Below are 14,967 nucleotides of genomic sequence, written 5' to 3'. Positions count from 1 at the left end.
GCAAGTGCACGTTGGGCGTGTGTCCGAATCCACTTTTGCTAGTTTAACAACGGGAGAAGTGGTCGGCACGCGGCGCATGGTCTAAAAGGGTTATCCCTATTCTCTTAATGACTAATGGGTGTGTTCTGGGCATAACATGCAATAAACCAATCAGAGTCTCATCTCCCATTCCCTTTAAAAGCCAGTTGCGCTCGCGCCATGGTGGATTCACTATTTACATGATGGAATTTGTAAGTTGAAAAACTGAACGCTTCTCTAGCAAGGAAACGGATCAGCTCGTGCACGAGGTTAAAGCTGTGTGTGTTCGTGTGTGAGGTTAAAGCACAAGCAGACCATCTACGGGACAAGCCGGATTCAATCTTATGTACATAACATTAATCTTTTACGTTGTAATCCTTTTATTTTTTAATATTTGACTTGTTTGTGTGTTGCTGCGCCTCCCTGTGTGTGTGTAATAAGCAGAGTGTACGCGCGTTGTGGAACCGCCTATAGGCGCACATTACTAACGCGCTCTTTAAAGGGGTGGTATAATGCCCTTTTCACAAGATGTAAAATAAGTCTCTGATGTCCCCAGAGTGTGTATGCAAAGTTTTAGCTCAAAATACCCCACAGATATTTTTAAATAGCATGTTAAAATTGACACTTTTTGAGGGTGAGCAAAAACACACCGTTTTGTGTCTGTTCCATTAAATGCAAATGAGCTGCTGCTCCCGGCACAGGGGGCGGAGCTTCAAGAGCTTATGTCCTTTTACCTCACACACACATGCACTGAACATTTCAAAAACTTTTAGCGTTTTATGTTCAAACCGGAGTCAGACAATGATGGAGAGACTCAAGAAGAAGTGACAACATGTAGAAGCAACAGAACATTTCTGAATGATTAGTTGGTGAATTTATGAAACTTATGTGTAGTTATCTTCTAGTCATTGATTAGCATATTCTGTCATGATAATCTATAAATCGTGTTCCGGGGGTCTGTTAATTCTAGGGTTGGTGATGTCACTAACCCGGGAGGAATGTGGTGTAGTCTCTACCAGCCGTTTGTTGTAGTCCTTAAAAAGCGATTTCTTTAAAAGAAAATATCTCCCTTTGCTTTGAACTTTGAGCGTCATAACTTTGCAGATGTTGTTTATGATCAAACAGCAACATTACACACTAACTAAAGTTAGAAAAGTGAAATCATAATCAACCATGCCTTTAAATAAAAAAACAATGCGCCTGAACACACCTCATTTTCAGACCATAAATGGGCGCAAATTGTTTAGATACAGAACAGAATGAATCACCTTTGTTTGTGTAGAATTGAGCTCCTCCCACTTTATATCGAACGAGAAACACCTGCTAATCTACTTTTCTAGTTCATATATTACCTGAAGCTCAGTTTTGTATGCTCGTTTTCCCTGCTGTGGATGTGAAGCTTAAAACCTTAAAGTCAAACTTTGAAGATTGATTTTTGACCAGTAAAATGTCATTTGACGGTTTTTCTGAGGAGGACTTCACTTGTCCCATATGCATGGACTTTTTCGTAAATCCTGTTGTTCTGCCCTGTAGCCACAGCATCTGTTCAGAGTGCATTCAGACGTTCTGGGAAAGTAGAGGATTTAATGAATGTCCCATTTGCAGAAAAATATCCCCAATGGATGATCCTCCAGTGAATTTGTCTTTGAGGAACCTGTGTGAGAGTTTTCAACAGGAGAGAAGAAAGAAATCTTCATCTGAAGGTGAAACGGTCTGCAGTGTTCACAAAGAGAAGCTCAAACTCTTCTGTCTGGATGATCAACAGCCCGTGTGTGTGGTGTGTCGAGACTCCAAAACACACACCGACCACAGATTCTGTCCCATAGAAGAAGCAGTGAACATCAATAAGGTCAGATAAATGATGTTCAAAATATTTTATTGAATCAATAAACATCAATAATGTTCACAATGACAAATATATAAAAAATGACTATGTTTTGATGTTTATGTGAGTCCTGAAACCAAAGAGCTCTTGATTTGGAAGCACACAAATACATTTACTCATTTCTTTATGTCTTTAAATATTCTCTGCTTTTTTTCAAGCCTAAATCAGATCTATGTGTATGATCAAAACTTTATTTTACTGAATTGTGAAACTGATACTTTTCTGGTGTTGTCAGATTGCATTATAATTTACAGGGAGTGGTTGAATGTAACGTTCAGTTTCGTTTTACTGGAATATTAGTGGATCTCTGAGCTGGAGTGAGTGAGTGGAGGCGGGGCTCATTTGCATATTCATAGAACCACGCATACTAAATGAGGCAAGGGTGTCGAGTTACATTCAAGATATTTTTTTCGTGACTAATTTTAGTGATCAAAGATGAGTTTTAAGGGATAAAATGATTGACTGTTGGGATTGAAAGTGACTGCTGTGATTAGATCCTGCCTCAACTCTAATTTCCGCAACTAGTGAACGTGATGTTAAGTTGCATTAGTCAATTAGACATTAAACAGGTGACACAGGTTTCAGTTCATTTTGACCCCTCCCTCCAAACATATTCTCTCAATGGACTATGCTTTCTTTAATATGTCAAAAACAAAAGGAAAAATAAAATCAATCAATAATAGAGAAAAGTGACACACCATTTTTGTTGTTCTCTTTCAGGAGAAACTCGGAGATTCACTGCAACTCTTAAAGGAGAAACTGGGAGCATTTGAGAATTTTCAACTGACTTTGGACCAAACTGCTGATCTTATTAAGGTTTGAAATAAACAGTGTGATTCAGGCGATTCGAGGATTGATATAGATCTAGTTTGGCCCTTATATCTCTCTGTTAATCTTCAGAATGAAACTCAAGATACAGAGGAGAAGATCAACAAGGAGTTCGAGGAACTTCACGAGATTCTACGCAATGAAGAAGCGGCCAGAAAAACAGCGCTGAAAGAGGAAGAGGAGAAGAAGTGTCAGATGATAATGGAGAAGACTGAGACGACGAGGAAACAGATTGTCTCTCTCACATGGAAAATCAGAGACATAGAGGAACAGATGATGGCTAAAGATGATTCATTCCTGAAGGTGTCAATCAATGTTCATCTTCAGATTTTCAATAGAAATTCTTCTGAAATATGAATGTCATTTTTTGAGATTAAAATTACTTTTTGTTTTACTGAATGATTTTCCGCACCTCTTTTTACAGAACTTCAAGACCACACTGCAAAGGTCTGTCGTGTTTCTCTTCTAATTTCAGGGCTTCTGAACCATCAGCATTTCTGACTCCTCAATGTTGTTGTTGTTTTTTGGGGATTTTTTTACAGAGCCAAAAGCCCACCGGATCCAGGGAATATTTCAAAATTGCTGATTGATGGTCGAAAATACCTGAGTGACCTGAGTGACCTGAAGCGCACTGTGTTACAGAAGATTGAGGGTTCCAGCGGGGACCACAGTTTCAGGGGGGGCCCCAGCTCTAGAGGGGACAACAGTAGCAGGAGGGGACAACATTTCAGGGGGGGCCATAATCACAGGAGGGGCCAGAGATCCAGAGGGGGGCCACAATTCCAGGGGGGGGCAGAGTTCCAGGAGGACGGCCACAGTTTTGGTGAATCATACAGGTCCAGGGGGGGCTATAATCAAAGAGGGGCCCAGAGTTCCAGAGGGGGGCCACAATTCCAGGGGGGATCCGAGATCCAGGAGGACGGCCACAGTTTTGGTGGATCATATAGGTCAAGGGGGGGCTACAATCACAGGGGGGCCCAGAGTTTCAGAGGAGGGCCACAATTCCAGGGGGGCCCCGAGATCCAGGGAGATGGCCAAAGTTTTGGGGGATCATACAGGTCAAGGGGAGGGCTGCAATTCCAGGGGGGATCCGAGATCCAGAAGGAGTTCTAGGGAGGGGGAGGGGGAGGGGGGACACAGCAGAGACCTTAAAACAATTCCAATAAGTACAAATATGTAACATTAAAATATGTAATATAATATAATATAATATCGTAAATAAATCGTACATATTTTACAAATTGCCCAATTCATACGAATGACCTACCCCTGACCCCGCCCCTAAACCTACCCATCACGTGGGTTTAGACAAATCGTACAAATTCGTACGAGTGAGGTTGTACGAATTAGCCACCTTTTTATCACTCGTACGAATTTGTATGAATTGGTCGTGAGATAGCGTTGGAAAACATATATACTAATAATCTAAATAATAAACTTCAAAAGCATTTTAAATTTTTCAACTACAAATTTTAGAAATTACATTTATTCTAGTCACAGAAAAAGACTGTGCACAGATATCAAAGGCACAATATTTAGGATTTCCCAGGTCATTGCGTCGCCTTTCAACGACGTCAAATCCACATTACCCTCGATTTCCAGTTTTACTTCTTTAGAAACCATGGGAACACCAAAGATGCTTTAATAGTCTTAAACGTCATCAAGCTACGCCTTTGTTTTAAATAAGCGACTTCTAGCAGTAAAAATGACATACTGTGCCTTTAAGCATAGAAGTTAGACAGAAGTTCGCATTTTGCACTTAAGTTTTTTATTATCAACTTTGAATCAGTGATGGTTTGTTGAACACAGCAAACAGTTTAAGAACTAGTTTTTTATGTACTATCAGTTTATTACTATTTTATTAATAAAATAAATCAAAGTAAAAAATATGTAACATTTAAAGTTAAAAGTTAAAGATGTATGAATGGCCTACATATTTCTAGCCCATTTTAGAATCCATTACAAAGAAATAGAAAGTAACACACTGAATTAAACAAAGTTTTGAAGTAGAAATACAAAAATAGTATTTATTTGTAAAACCTACTCAAATAATCTTTAACAACTTCAGGAATTTTTATTTTTTTATTCTGCATTTATTGATGTTTATTTTTATTTCCCCCCCAAAAATACAAATTTTAGAAATTAAATGTATTCAGGGTCACAAAAAAAAAAAGAGAAAAGATATTAGGCATATACTGTAGAAGTTAGCAATATGTGTAAAATTTTTATTATCAGCTTTTTGAATCATTGACGGTTTGTTGAAAATGGCCGAGAACTTTTTTTTTTACCAGCAGTTTCTATTATTTTACAGCACCTACTATTTGTATTATTACTCGGCTTGCCACAGTAAATAACAGCTGAGTGGATATTTGACTATCTCATTAAATGCAAAGCTTCTGCAAAGAAAAACAGTTCCTATAGCAAGCGGATTTGAGCCTACTGGAACAAACATATGAAAGACATATGAAACGAAAGTTGCACTCGTCTTTTCTTCCTTATTGTGTCGTATATCCGAGTGAAACGGCTTCTGAAACAAGAACAAATGTAGGGCGGGGCTTGATTAGATGGTTGTGGTTTGCTATTGGTGGATCTCGTGTGAGTGACAGGTTGCCCCGCCCTCGTCAACAGAGAAGAGAAGAGATGCTGCAAGAGGAAGATATTCTGATTCAAGATTACGAGGCACAAAAATTATATGATAAATCATTTATAAAAATAGGCTACTGCAATATTCCATGAAAAATAAGAATTGTCTATTTTGATTTAATGGTGACTTTAAGTGATAAAGTACATTTGTGTCACTTATTACACAGACTTTTACCACATAAATAATGAAGATAATGTTAGAAAATAATGAAGAAATAATGAGATTTTGATATATTGATTTAAGAAACCATTTAAAAATTGTACCTGTTATCTTATAATCTTTTACAGTGTACAAAACAATTGTTCTAAAAACAAAATGAACAGTTAAAAAATATTACCTACTAATAATTAATATGTCTACTATTTACACTGAAGTCTTGCAGCTTCATTTTACAGTAAATACAGCAGATAACTGAGGCACGCATAATTCATGTGGTTCTGTCATAAATTATTATTATTATTTTTAATTTAGCTTTTATTCTTCATCTAATTAATAAGTTATGATAACCTGTGACAATTATCAAGCTCAGATATAATTTGGGTGTTTTGTAAAAATTTGCAACATTGTTCTCTGTTATGAAAAGTATAATCAACTATATTAAATCTAAATATAACTGTTATTTATTAATTTGGTACGTGGTTCTGTCATAAATTGTTATTTTTTAATTAATCTCATATCATATTTGGGTGTTTTGTATTATTTACAACATTGTTCTCTGTAACTTATGAAACAATAATCAAATATAGGCTTTTTTATTAATTGTTAATTATGAATTTAGGTTTAGGGCTCTGTCATGTTATATTGTTATTTTGACCTTATGTTTATGTTTATTATGTTACCAATAAAAACAAAAACAAATTTGAATCTTTTTTTTTTAACTTTTTTGATCCACATGCTTAGACCTTTTTACCTTCATTTGCATCTGTAATGATTTTATAATGCCATATTTGTTCATGCAGTTTACTATGCATTTCTTTATTATTTATTCTTATTTGTAAAGTTGTTAAGATATATAAATAATAAAACATCTCTATGGCAAACATATAGACTAGATATGTGCATTCTGCATATTTGAAGATTTACTGTATTGTGAAGAACATCAGTTTACATTTCGGAATTCTGACATTTTTCTCGTAATTGCGAGTTTACGTCTCGCAATTCTGACTTTTTCTCGCAATTGCATGATTACATCTCACAAAGCTGACTCGGTCTATTCTTGTAATAGCAAGTTTACATTTTGCAGTTCTGTCTTTCTTTTCTCGCAATTGCATGATTACATCTCGCAAAGCTGACTCGGTCTATTCTTGTAATAGCAAGTTTACATCTCGCAATTCTGACTTTTTTCTCGTAATTGCGAGTTTACATTTTGCAATTCTGACTTTTCTTTTAATTGGGAGTTTACATACTGCAATTCTGACTTAATTTTCTCGTAATTGCGAGTTTAGATTTTGCAATTCTGACTTTTCTTACAATTCTAACTTTTTTCTCGTTATTGCGAGTCTACGTTTTGCAGTTCTAATTTTTTTCTCATAATTGAGAGTTTAGATTTTGCAATTCTGACTTTTCTTACAATTCAAATTTTTTTCTCATAATTGCGAGTTTACATTTTGCCATTCTGAATTTGTTTCAAATTTTTGCGAATTTACATTTTGCAAATCTGTTTTTTTTTCAAATTTTTTCGAGTTTACATTTTGCAATTCTGACTTTTCTTTTAATTGGGAGTTTACATACTGCAATTCTGACTTAATTTTCTCGTAATTGCGAGTTTAGATTTTGCAATTCTGACTTTTTTCTCGTTATTGCGAGTCTACGTTTTGCAGTTCTAATTTTTTTCTCATAATTGAGAGTTTAGATTTTGCAATTCTGACTTTTCTTACAATTCAAATTTTTTTCTCATAATTGCGAGTTTACATTTTGCCATTCTGAATTTGTTTCAAATTTTTGCGAATTTACATTTTGCAAATCTGGTTTTTTTTCAAATTTTTTCGAGTTTACATTTTGCAATTCAGTTTTTTTTTTCAGTTTTTTTTTTTTTGTGAGTCTATATTTTGAAAATCTGAATTTTTTCTTTTTTTTGCGAGTCTATATTTTGCAAATCTGATTTTTTTCTTTTTTTTGCGAGTTTACATTTTGCAATTCTGACTTTCCTGGCAATTCTGACTTTTTCTCTTAATTGTGTTTACATTTTTACAATTCTGACTTTTCTCGCAATTCTGACATTTTTCTTTAATTGCGAGTTGACATCTCAGAATTCAGACTTTTGCCTCCCAATTGTGAGTTATAAAGTGAGAATTGCGGGATAAACAAAAGTTCAAAACAAAAAAAATTGTGGCGGAAACAAGCTTCCATACATTATAAAGATGTAAGCTAATGATAGTGGTTAATATACTGTAGAAGCTTTTAACAAACTCTAAAGCAACCTTAAGCAGTTCAAAGGTTTGTTTAGGATGAAAGTTAAGATAAACCAAGAGACTTTGGTCAGACACACCTGTTGATCTGCAGTTAGTTCACACAGAACCTGTAGCTCAATCGACATAGACCCCTGAATAATTCAGTAAGGATTATTATTGATTATTAATATTGCTGATGCATGTTTTTGGGAGTACCTGCTCTGGATAGGAAGTTTTTTTTTTACTCAAAACAGACTGCTGAGAGTTAAAACAAGTATTACTTAACAGAAAGAGAAGACTTTGAGATTAATTTCTAAGTAACTAAGAAAAATGGCGTCTCAATCTTTGTCTGAGGAGGATTTATCTTGTCCGGTGTGCTGCGACATTTTTATAAATCCTGTTATTCTGTCGTGTAGCCACAGTTTTTGTTCAACCTGTATTCAGAGGGTTTGGGGAAATAAAACATTTAAACAATGTCCGGTTTGCCGAACAACATCTTCAAATGATCGTCCTCCGGTAAATTTGGCTTTGAAGAACCTGTGTGAGAGTTTTCAACAGGAGAGAAGGCAGAAATCTTCATCTGAAGGTGAAACGGTCTGTAGAGATCACAATGAGAAGCTCAAACTCTTCTGTCAGGATGATCAACAGCTCGTGTGTTTGGTGTGTCGAGACTCCAGAAAACACGCCAACCACAGATTCAGTCCTGTAGATGAAGCTGTGATAGATAATAAGGTGAGGTTGATTTATTTATTTTTTCTCCTTCTTATTCTAATGATCAGACATCATTAGTTATTTACAGACAGGGCCTAAAACTAACTTTTTCCCACAACTGACAATGGCCAGTGACTTAAGAAAATTTTCCAGCCATAAATATTTTTTACCAGCGTCATTCAGGTTTGTTCACGTTCATGTTTACACAACATCGGAAAAAAAAACTATACCAAAATGGATTTAAAATATATTTATTTCACACTAAGTATACTACAAACCCATTAACATATTAACAGGCATATCGCTTTAGACTTACTGATATAAATGCGATATTAAACTTTTTTAAAGTATTTTTTTATTGCATAATGACATTTCTTATCATTAAACCTAAAATGTGGCTTTAATATCACTATTAGTAAGGATAGTGTTTAAATGCAAGATATTTAAAGTGTACCTAAAGTATGATTGCAGCAGTTCCATTTTAACACAATCAGATACTGAAGTATATCTTTAGTTGGACCTCAGCACTATTTCCGGGTAACTAAAGTACAAGTACAAAAGTAGTTCCAATTTAGCAGACTTTAAGTATAGTTTACCAGAAGTACAATTGCAGGATATTTATATTAAGTACAAAAATATGCAAATTTATTTGTAGTATACTTATACATAAAATAAATGTATTTCAAATACATTTTGGTATATCTTTGTTAGAATTCATAAAAATGTTACCGGGAAACTGGCGATTGATACAGTTTCATATACTCATCAACGTCAGTAAATATAGATTAATTTCTTATATTTTTTATCAAATTTATGAAATAAATATAGTCTATATATATATAAATGTATCTATCTTTGAATGATAGATAAAAGCCCACCCAGGATATCTGCCAGCCCACCCTTCTATAGGTGCCTAGAACGGGGCCTGGCGATGTCCACACTAGTGGTCCAGGAGACCCATCTCTGGCTCAACCTGGCCGATATGAGGGAGGCAGACAAGTCCACCAGGAAGGAGCTCTTCGGGAGATGGTGACCACACCACTCCCTCCCGGGAGGAGAATCCGGTTTTTGTTTTTGTTTCTGTTCTGCCGTGTCCGATCAGTGTTGAACTGCTTGAATACACTCAAGAGCAGAACAGCGGTCCCACTGAAACTTTTTCAGAGGCTCCTGGGGCATATGGCATCCGCAGCCACAGTAACCCCGCTGGGATTGCTTCATATGAGGCCGCTTCAGCACTGGCTTCACGACCGAGTCCCGAGATGTGCGTGGCAGAGCGGCATGCTCCGTGTGACAATCACCCCGGTCTGCCACCAAACCCTCAGCCCGTGTTCAGACCTTTCGTTTCTCTGGGCGGTGAGTTTACAATTTGTAAACTCCAGTGCCCCTGGAACAAGTGTACAGGAATGCTGTGGTTTTCTCAGAAAGCCGCTGCTCGGCAAGCACGTACTGGTCCGTACGGACAGCACTGCGACCGTTGCGTACATCAACCATCAAGGTGGTCTATGCTCCCGCCGCATGTCACAACTCGCCCGCCATCTTCTCCTATGGAGTCAGGAGCATCTGAGGGTCGCTTCGTGCCACTTATATTCCTGGCCTGCTCAATCATGCAGCCGACGAGCTCTCATGACAGCTGGTGGCCCTGAGAGAGTGAACTCTCACGTTATCCTGAAGATATGCACAATATGTGCCCAAGGTTCCTACCACTCCCTTTCGGGACCAAGTAGTGAACGTGAAAGCGCTGCCTCCGAAGCAGGCAGACCCAGCCCTGGCTTTTCTCTGTCCCGTCTGCACTCTGCGCCTGAACATGGACAGAACGCAAAGCCTCAGGACCTCAGACCAGCTCTTTGTCTGTTACTGAGGCCAGAAGAAGGGAAAGGCTGTCTTCAAGCAGAGGTTGGCCCACTGATAGTGGATGTCTTTGTCTTAGCGTACCAATCCAAAGACGCACCCTGCCCCCTTAAGGTTGTGAGCCCACTCCACTAGGAGTGTCGCTTCTCTTGGGTGCTGACAGATATCTGTAGAGCTGCGGGCTGGGTGACACCCAACACGTTTGCTCGCTAGGTTTTATAGCCTTCGTGTCGCACCGGTAGCCTCCCGTGTGCTCGATTCCCATAGACAGTCAACACCGTAGGCCCCGCTCGAAGTGTCGGCTTGCTGCGCCATTCCCCTCCTATGGACCTGATACGTGCGCCATTTCTGCTCCAGATGAGTTCCCCGTTCGACGAACTGTGTTGAGTTCCTCCACACCCCTCCGCAGTCGGACGTGGCGTAGCATCCGACGCCAGGCCTAACACTCGTATGCATTGGTGAAACTTGTGCTAGGCTGGGTCCCATATGTTGTGATCCCTACGGTGATCCCATATGTGTATTCTTCCATGGTACGGATCCCTGCGGCGAGCCCGTGTCTTTCACTTGGCAGAGCCCCCTCTGCCGTCACTGACCGGTGTGTCTCCCCCTGCTATAGGCCGGAGCCACCTCAGTTGGCAGTTGGACTTCCTCGGCATCAGGAGGCTTATGCTGGGCGTTTAACTTGGGATCCCAATACTTTGGCACGTTGACGGAACGTCCCGTCGCCACCATTGTTGGACCACCGCTGACCACGGGGCTCTTGCTCGGCTCCTCAGCGAAAGACAAATGGTGCATGCTCCCTATTTATACCCGCTCTGCGGGGCGGAGCGAGATGCAAATCTCGCACGTCAATGTGCATTGGCTCGTTCTGTTAATACTCGAAGATGATAGGGCTCCTTGGCGCAATCCCAATACGTTACGTCTCCATTCCCTCCTTCAGGGAAAGAGGTTACATAACCGAGACATCATTCAGATTAATGTATCATCAGAGTTATAAAACAAGGATTGGTTGGATTTTTGTTGCTGCAGTCTGTAGGACATTGAACAATGGTGATTTGTGGGGGTCACAGATATTTATAATAATTTCGACCCAACTCTCTCCCTCCAAAAATATCACCTCCATTATGCTATCTAAAATACATCAAAGAAATGAGGCAACAACCTAAAAATTAAATATCACTCAATAAAAGAGGTGTAAGACATTATTTTTATGTTGATTTTGTTTCAGGAGAAACTCAAAGCTGCACTGAAGCCCTTACAGGAGAAAAGGAGAACATTTCAGAATTTCAAACAGAGTTTTAATAAAACTGCTGAACAAATTAAGGTTTGAAATTTATTTAAGCTATTTTGGGAATGTGTATATTGATATTGATCTAGTTTGGGTATAATATATTTGTGTAAAAATTTACTTAATCTTAGATTGATGCAGAACACACAGAAAAGCAGATTAAAGATGAGTTTAAGAAACTTTACCAGCTTTTACATGATGAAGAAGCGGTCAGAATAACAGCACTGAGAGAGGAAGAGGAGAAGAGGAGTCAGATGATGAAGAAGAAGATTGAAGAGACGAGCAAACAGATTTCATCTCTCACAATCACAATCAGAGACATCGAGGAGCAGATGAAGGCTGAAGATGCTTCATTCCTGCAGGTGTCAATTAATCTTCATTATTCTCCAATGATATGAATGCCTATTTCAGAGATTTAAGCCAAACTCAGTTTTGCTGAATAATTTGCATTTCTTTATTTTTCTTTACAGAACTTTAAGGCCACATTGCAAAGGTTTGTGTGTTTTTGTCTCTGTGCTTCTGAACTCAAATCATCACACTCTTAGAAGAAGAGGTTCTATATGGAATCTGAAAGGGTTCCGTCAGATGCTTCTTATATAGAACCTTGTAGAGGTTCCCATCATTTTATGGATTTAGTTTAAATTAACCCATTCGTTCAAGTAATTACATTTTATGAATTTAACAGCTTGTAAACTTTATCACCAAAAATTTAAATAACCAATTAAACATGAGAGTAAAAAATGTAAGACATTTCTCCTTAGAAACCTTTTGGCATAAAGGCTTCTTAAAATTGGGTCAAGAACCCTAGAGTTCTATATATAACCACACTGAACCATCAGCATCTCTGACTCTTGGATGTTGTTTCAGAGCCCAATATATTCCAGATCCAGACCTCAGTCCAAGTGTGACGATCACTTTCACAGATCACCTGACCAACCTGAAGCTCAATGTCGTACAGAAGATGAAGGACAATGTTGGTAAAACTGAGTATGACAGAATTACACAATGTGAGTATCTATGAGTATCTGTTCTCTCTCTTTAGCTTCAGACTTCAACATTGATCTTTCTCATCCCCTATCTTGTTTCATGCCGATGAAGGTTTCTGATGATTCAGATGATGAATATAATCTAGATTATCGTTTTCCAAAAGGTGGAGGGGACAGCAGAAAGATTAATAGAAGAGACTTCCAGAGACCGGCTTTACCCGAAACCAGAGGTGTGATACAGGTCCCTCCCTGGTATGCTGCACGATTTAACTGTACCGTATCTAAAGAGGACGGTTTACGTCAAGCCTTTGAGAATATCCTTAGTGAAAAAAAGAAAATGAACAAATGAACATGATGAAAAGTGAAGAAAATACAATCTGTTGGAATGTCATCAATTCAGTGTTACACTGCAATGTTGAGTTCAAACATCGTGTTTGCAGCCTCATTAACAACCTTTAAAATAGTGTGCATGTAAAAACATAAGAACAAGTTATACTAGTGTTTCATATTTAAATCATTAGTAGGAGTTTTCAATGATTCAAGTCAAACTTCAGCTGAAAATTATTAAATAGGGTGTGGTTTGTTTTATCATGAATTGTTCTTTTGTAGTTTAGTTTTAAGTTTTCTTTTTTCAAATTATCATCTGTAACAATAATCAAGTTCAGATGTAATTTGGGTGTTTTGTACAATTTACAATACTGTTCTCTGTAACTGAAACAAATAATCAAATAGGATATTTTATTAATTGTTAATTATGAATTTGGGGTTAGGGTTCTGTCATAAATTGATATTACACTTTTCACCTTAAGTTGCATTTTATTCTATAATGATTCTATGCTATATTTGTTCATCCAAATTTCTATGTATTTCTTTTATATAAATTCAACTGCAAAGATATTCTTTATATTGATAAACATCTCAATAGTAAACGTATAGCCTAGATGTGTATTCTGATTTAAATATATTTGAATATTTACTGTATTATGAGCATCAGATCAGGTATGTCAGTGAAAATGTGTTGTTTATCTAATAGAAACAGTTGTTTCATTGATTCTCACAGTGAAGTCATCATCACTCTATTATAATACCTTTTACAGATCATCACTGAGTTTTAATGCGCATTAAAATAATTTCTGCTCTCATCTAAATGTGTCAAACTTACGTTATCAAGTTGTCCCCGCCCACTGAGTCCAGTAGAACTGAGCTGACTGACATGTAAACTGGCCAACCATCGATAAGAAGTCATAATTCGATCCAACCAATGAGATTAGATCTTTTGGATTTAGATTTCCTGAGTTCGTTGGCGTACTTGACTAGATCAATACATTTGAAATGTGAGATGGACATTTCGAAATTCATCTTCAAGAAATAAGAAGTGAAACACCCTCAAAGATCACATAAACAGCAATATCAACACCTGCTACAGGTAGGCCTATTTGTAAATTAAGATATTGGTTGCATTGTAATTTGGTCATAATACCATGTACGCTCGCCATCTGTCAAAGGGTATTTGTTACTGAACTGCCCTGTCACTGTTAAGCACCAATTATAGTTTTTTTTTAGTCCTATTACAATTTTTTATTTATTTATGTGTGAGATTGGCATTTGAGCATCTAAAGACTGAGCATCGCAGTCTAAACGCTCCGCGTGTGGTTTGGTTAGCACGGTCTATGACAGACTTCTTCTTAAATTTGCTCTATTTCGTAAACGAAAATAGTTCCAAACAAAGATTCGTTATGAAATGAATCTGCATTTTTAAATGATTAGCTGACCCATTCATACTTTCTTCGTTCTTGAATGAATCAGCCGTTTTGAACGAATCGATTGAATGACTCAATAGCTAGTTTCCATCTGCACGTTTTTATCCGAATTAAGTGATATCGAATGAAAAATGCCTTATGGAAACAGTAAAATTCGATTGAATTTCATGAATATCGACTCATTACGTTACAAACGTTATTTGTATAAATCCATTTTGTCTAGCAAAACTTTGTTCGCAAATGTTTGCTTGAATGTTGTGCGATTCAGTGCGAAAATGAATGGAAACACAAACACCTTAAAATGTCTCAAATCAATTCGATATACCAATTTGATCGCAAAACAGCATGTGACGTCATTACGCACATGTTTGTATTCGCTTTAAAGCCGTTGGATGGAAACACACTTTCACCAGCTTTATTCGCATGAGGTTTTTTTTTTACCGAACTTCAGATAATTCGATTGACAAGTGGATGTAAACTTAGATAGTGACTCGCTCATCAAGATAGACACTGCTGGGTAGATAGTCGATTACTGATGCCAAATTACGTGACAAAAATTGTTTTTAGTATTAGAGCTGTCACTAACGATTATTTTTGTAATCGAGAAAT

At 37.4% G+C, this 14,967-nt stretch overlaps 1 protein-coding gene across 1 annotated transcript; it reads left to right on the top strand.

Moving 5' to 3' along the window:
- On the top strand, positions 1 to 13,750 carry LOC309478457 (uncharacterized protein). The gene is made up of 11 exons (XM_082142049.1): positions 1 to 1,867; positions 2,624 to 2,719; positions 2,804 to 3,034; positions 3,156 to 3,178; positions 3,274 to 3,789; positions 8,089 to 8,497; positions 11,553 to 11,648; positions 11,744 to 11,974; positions 12,083 to 12,105; positions 12,480 to 12,619; positions 12,763 to 13,750. Exons 1-11 carry the CDS (start codon positions 1,466 to 1,468, stop codon positions 12,945 to 12,947), a joined length of 2,352 nt encoding a protein of 783 aa, XP_081998175.1. The 5' UTR covers positions 1 to 1,465; the 3' UTR covers positions 12,948 to 13,750.
- Positions 13,751 to 14,967: the final 1,217 nt, after the last annotated feature.

This window comes from Leuciscus leuciscus, assembly GCF_965113295.1.
Source record: "Leuciscus leuciscus genome assembly, chromosome: 16".
In the NCBI taxonomy this organism is placed as follows: Eukaryota; Metazoa; Chordata; class Actinopteri; order Cypriniformes; family Leuciscidae; genus Leuciscus; species Leuciscus leuciscus.
This window is presented reverse-complemented; position numbering and strand designations above follow the sequence as displayed.

Coding starts and splice junctions, on each gene's coding strand:
- LOC309478457 (XM_082142049.1), top strand. CDS start 1,466: ATGTCATTTGACGGTTTTTCTGAGGAGGACTTCACTTGTCCCATATGC. Junction 2,720..2,803: donor AAACTGCTGATCTTATTAAG/GTTTGAAATAAA, acceptor GTTAATCTTCAG/AATGAAACTCAAGATACAGA. Junction 3,179..3,273: donor TTCAAGACCACACTGCAAAG/GTCTGTCGTGTT, acceptor ATTTTTTTACAG/AGCCAAAAGCCCACCGGATC.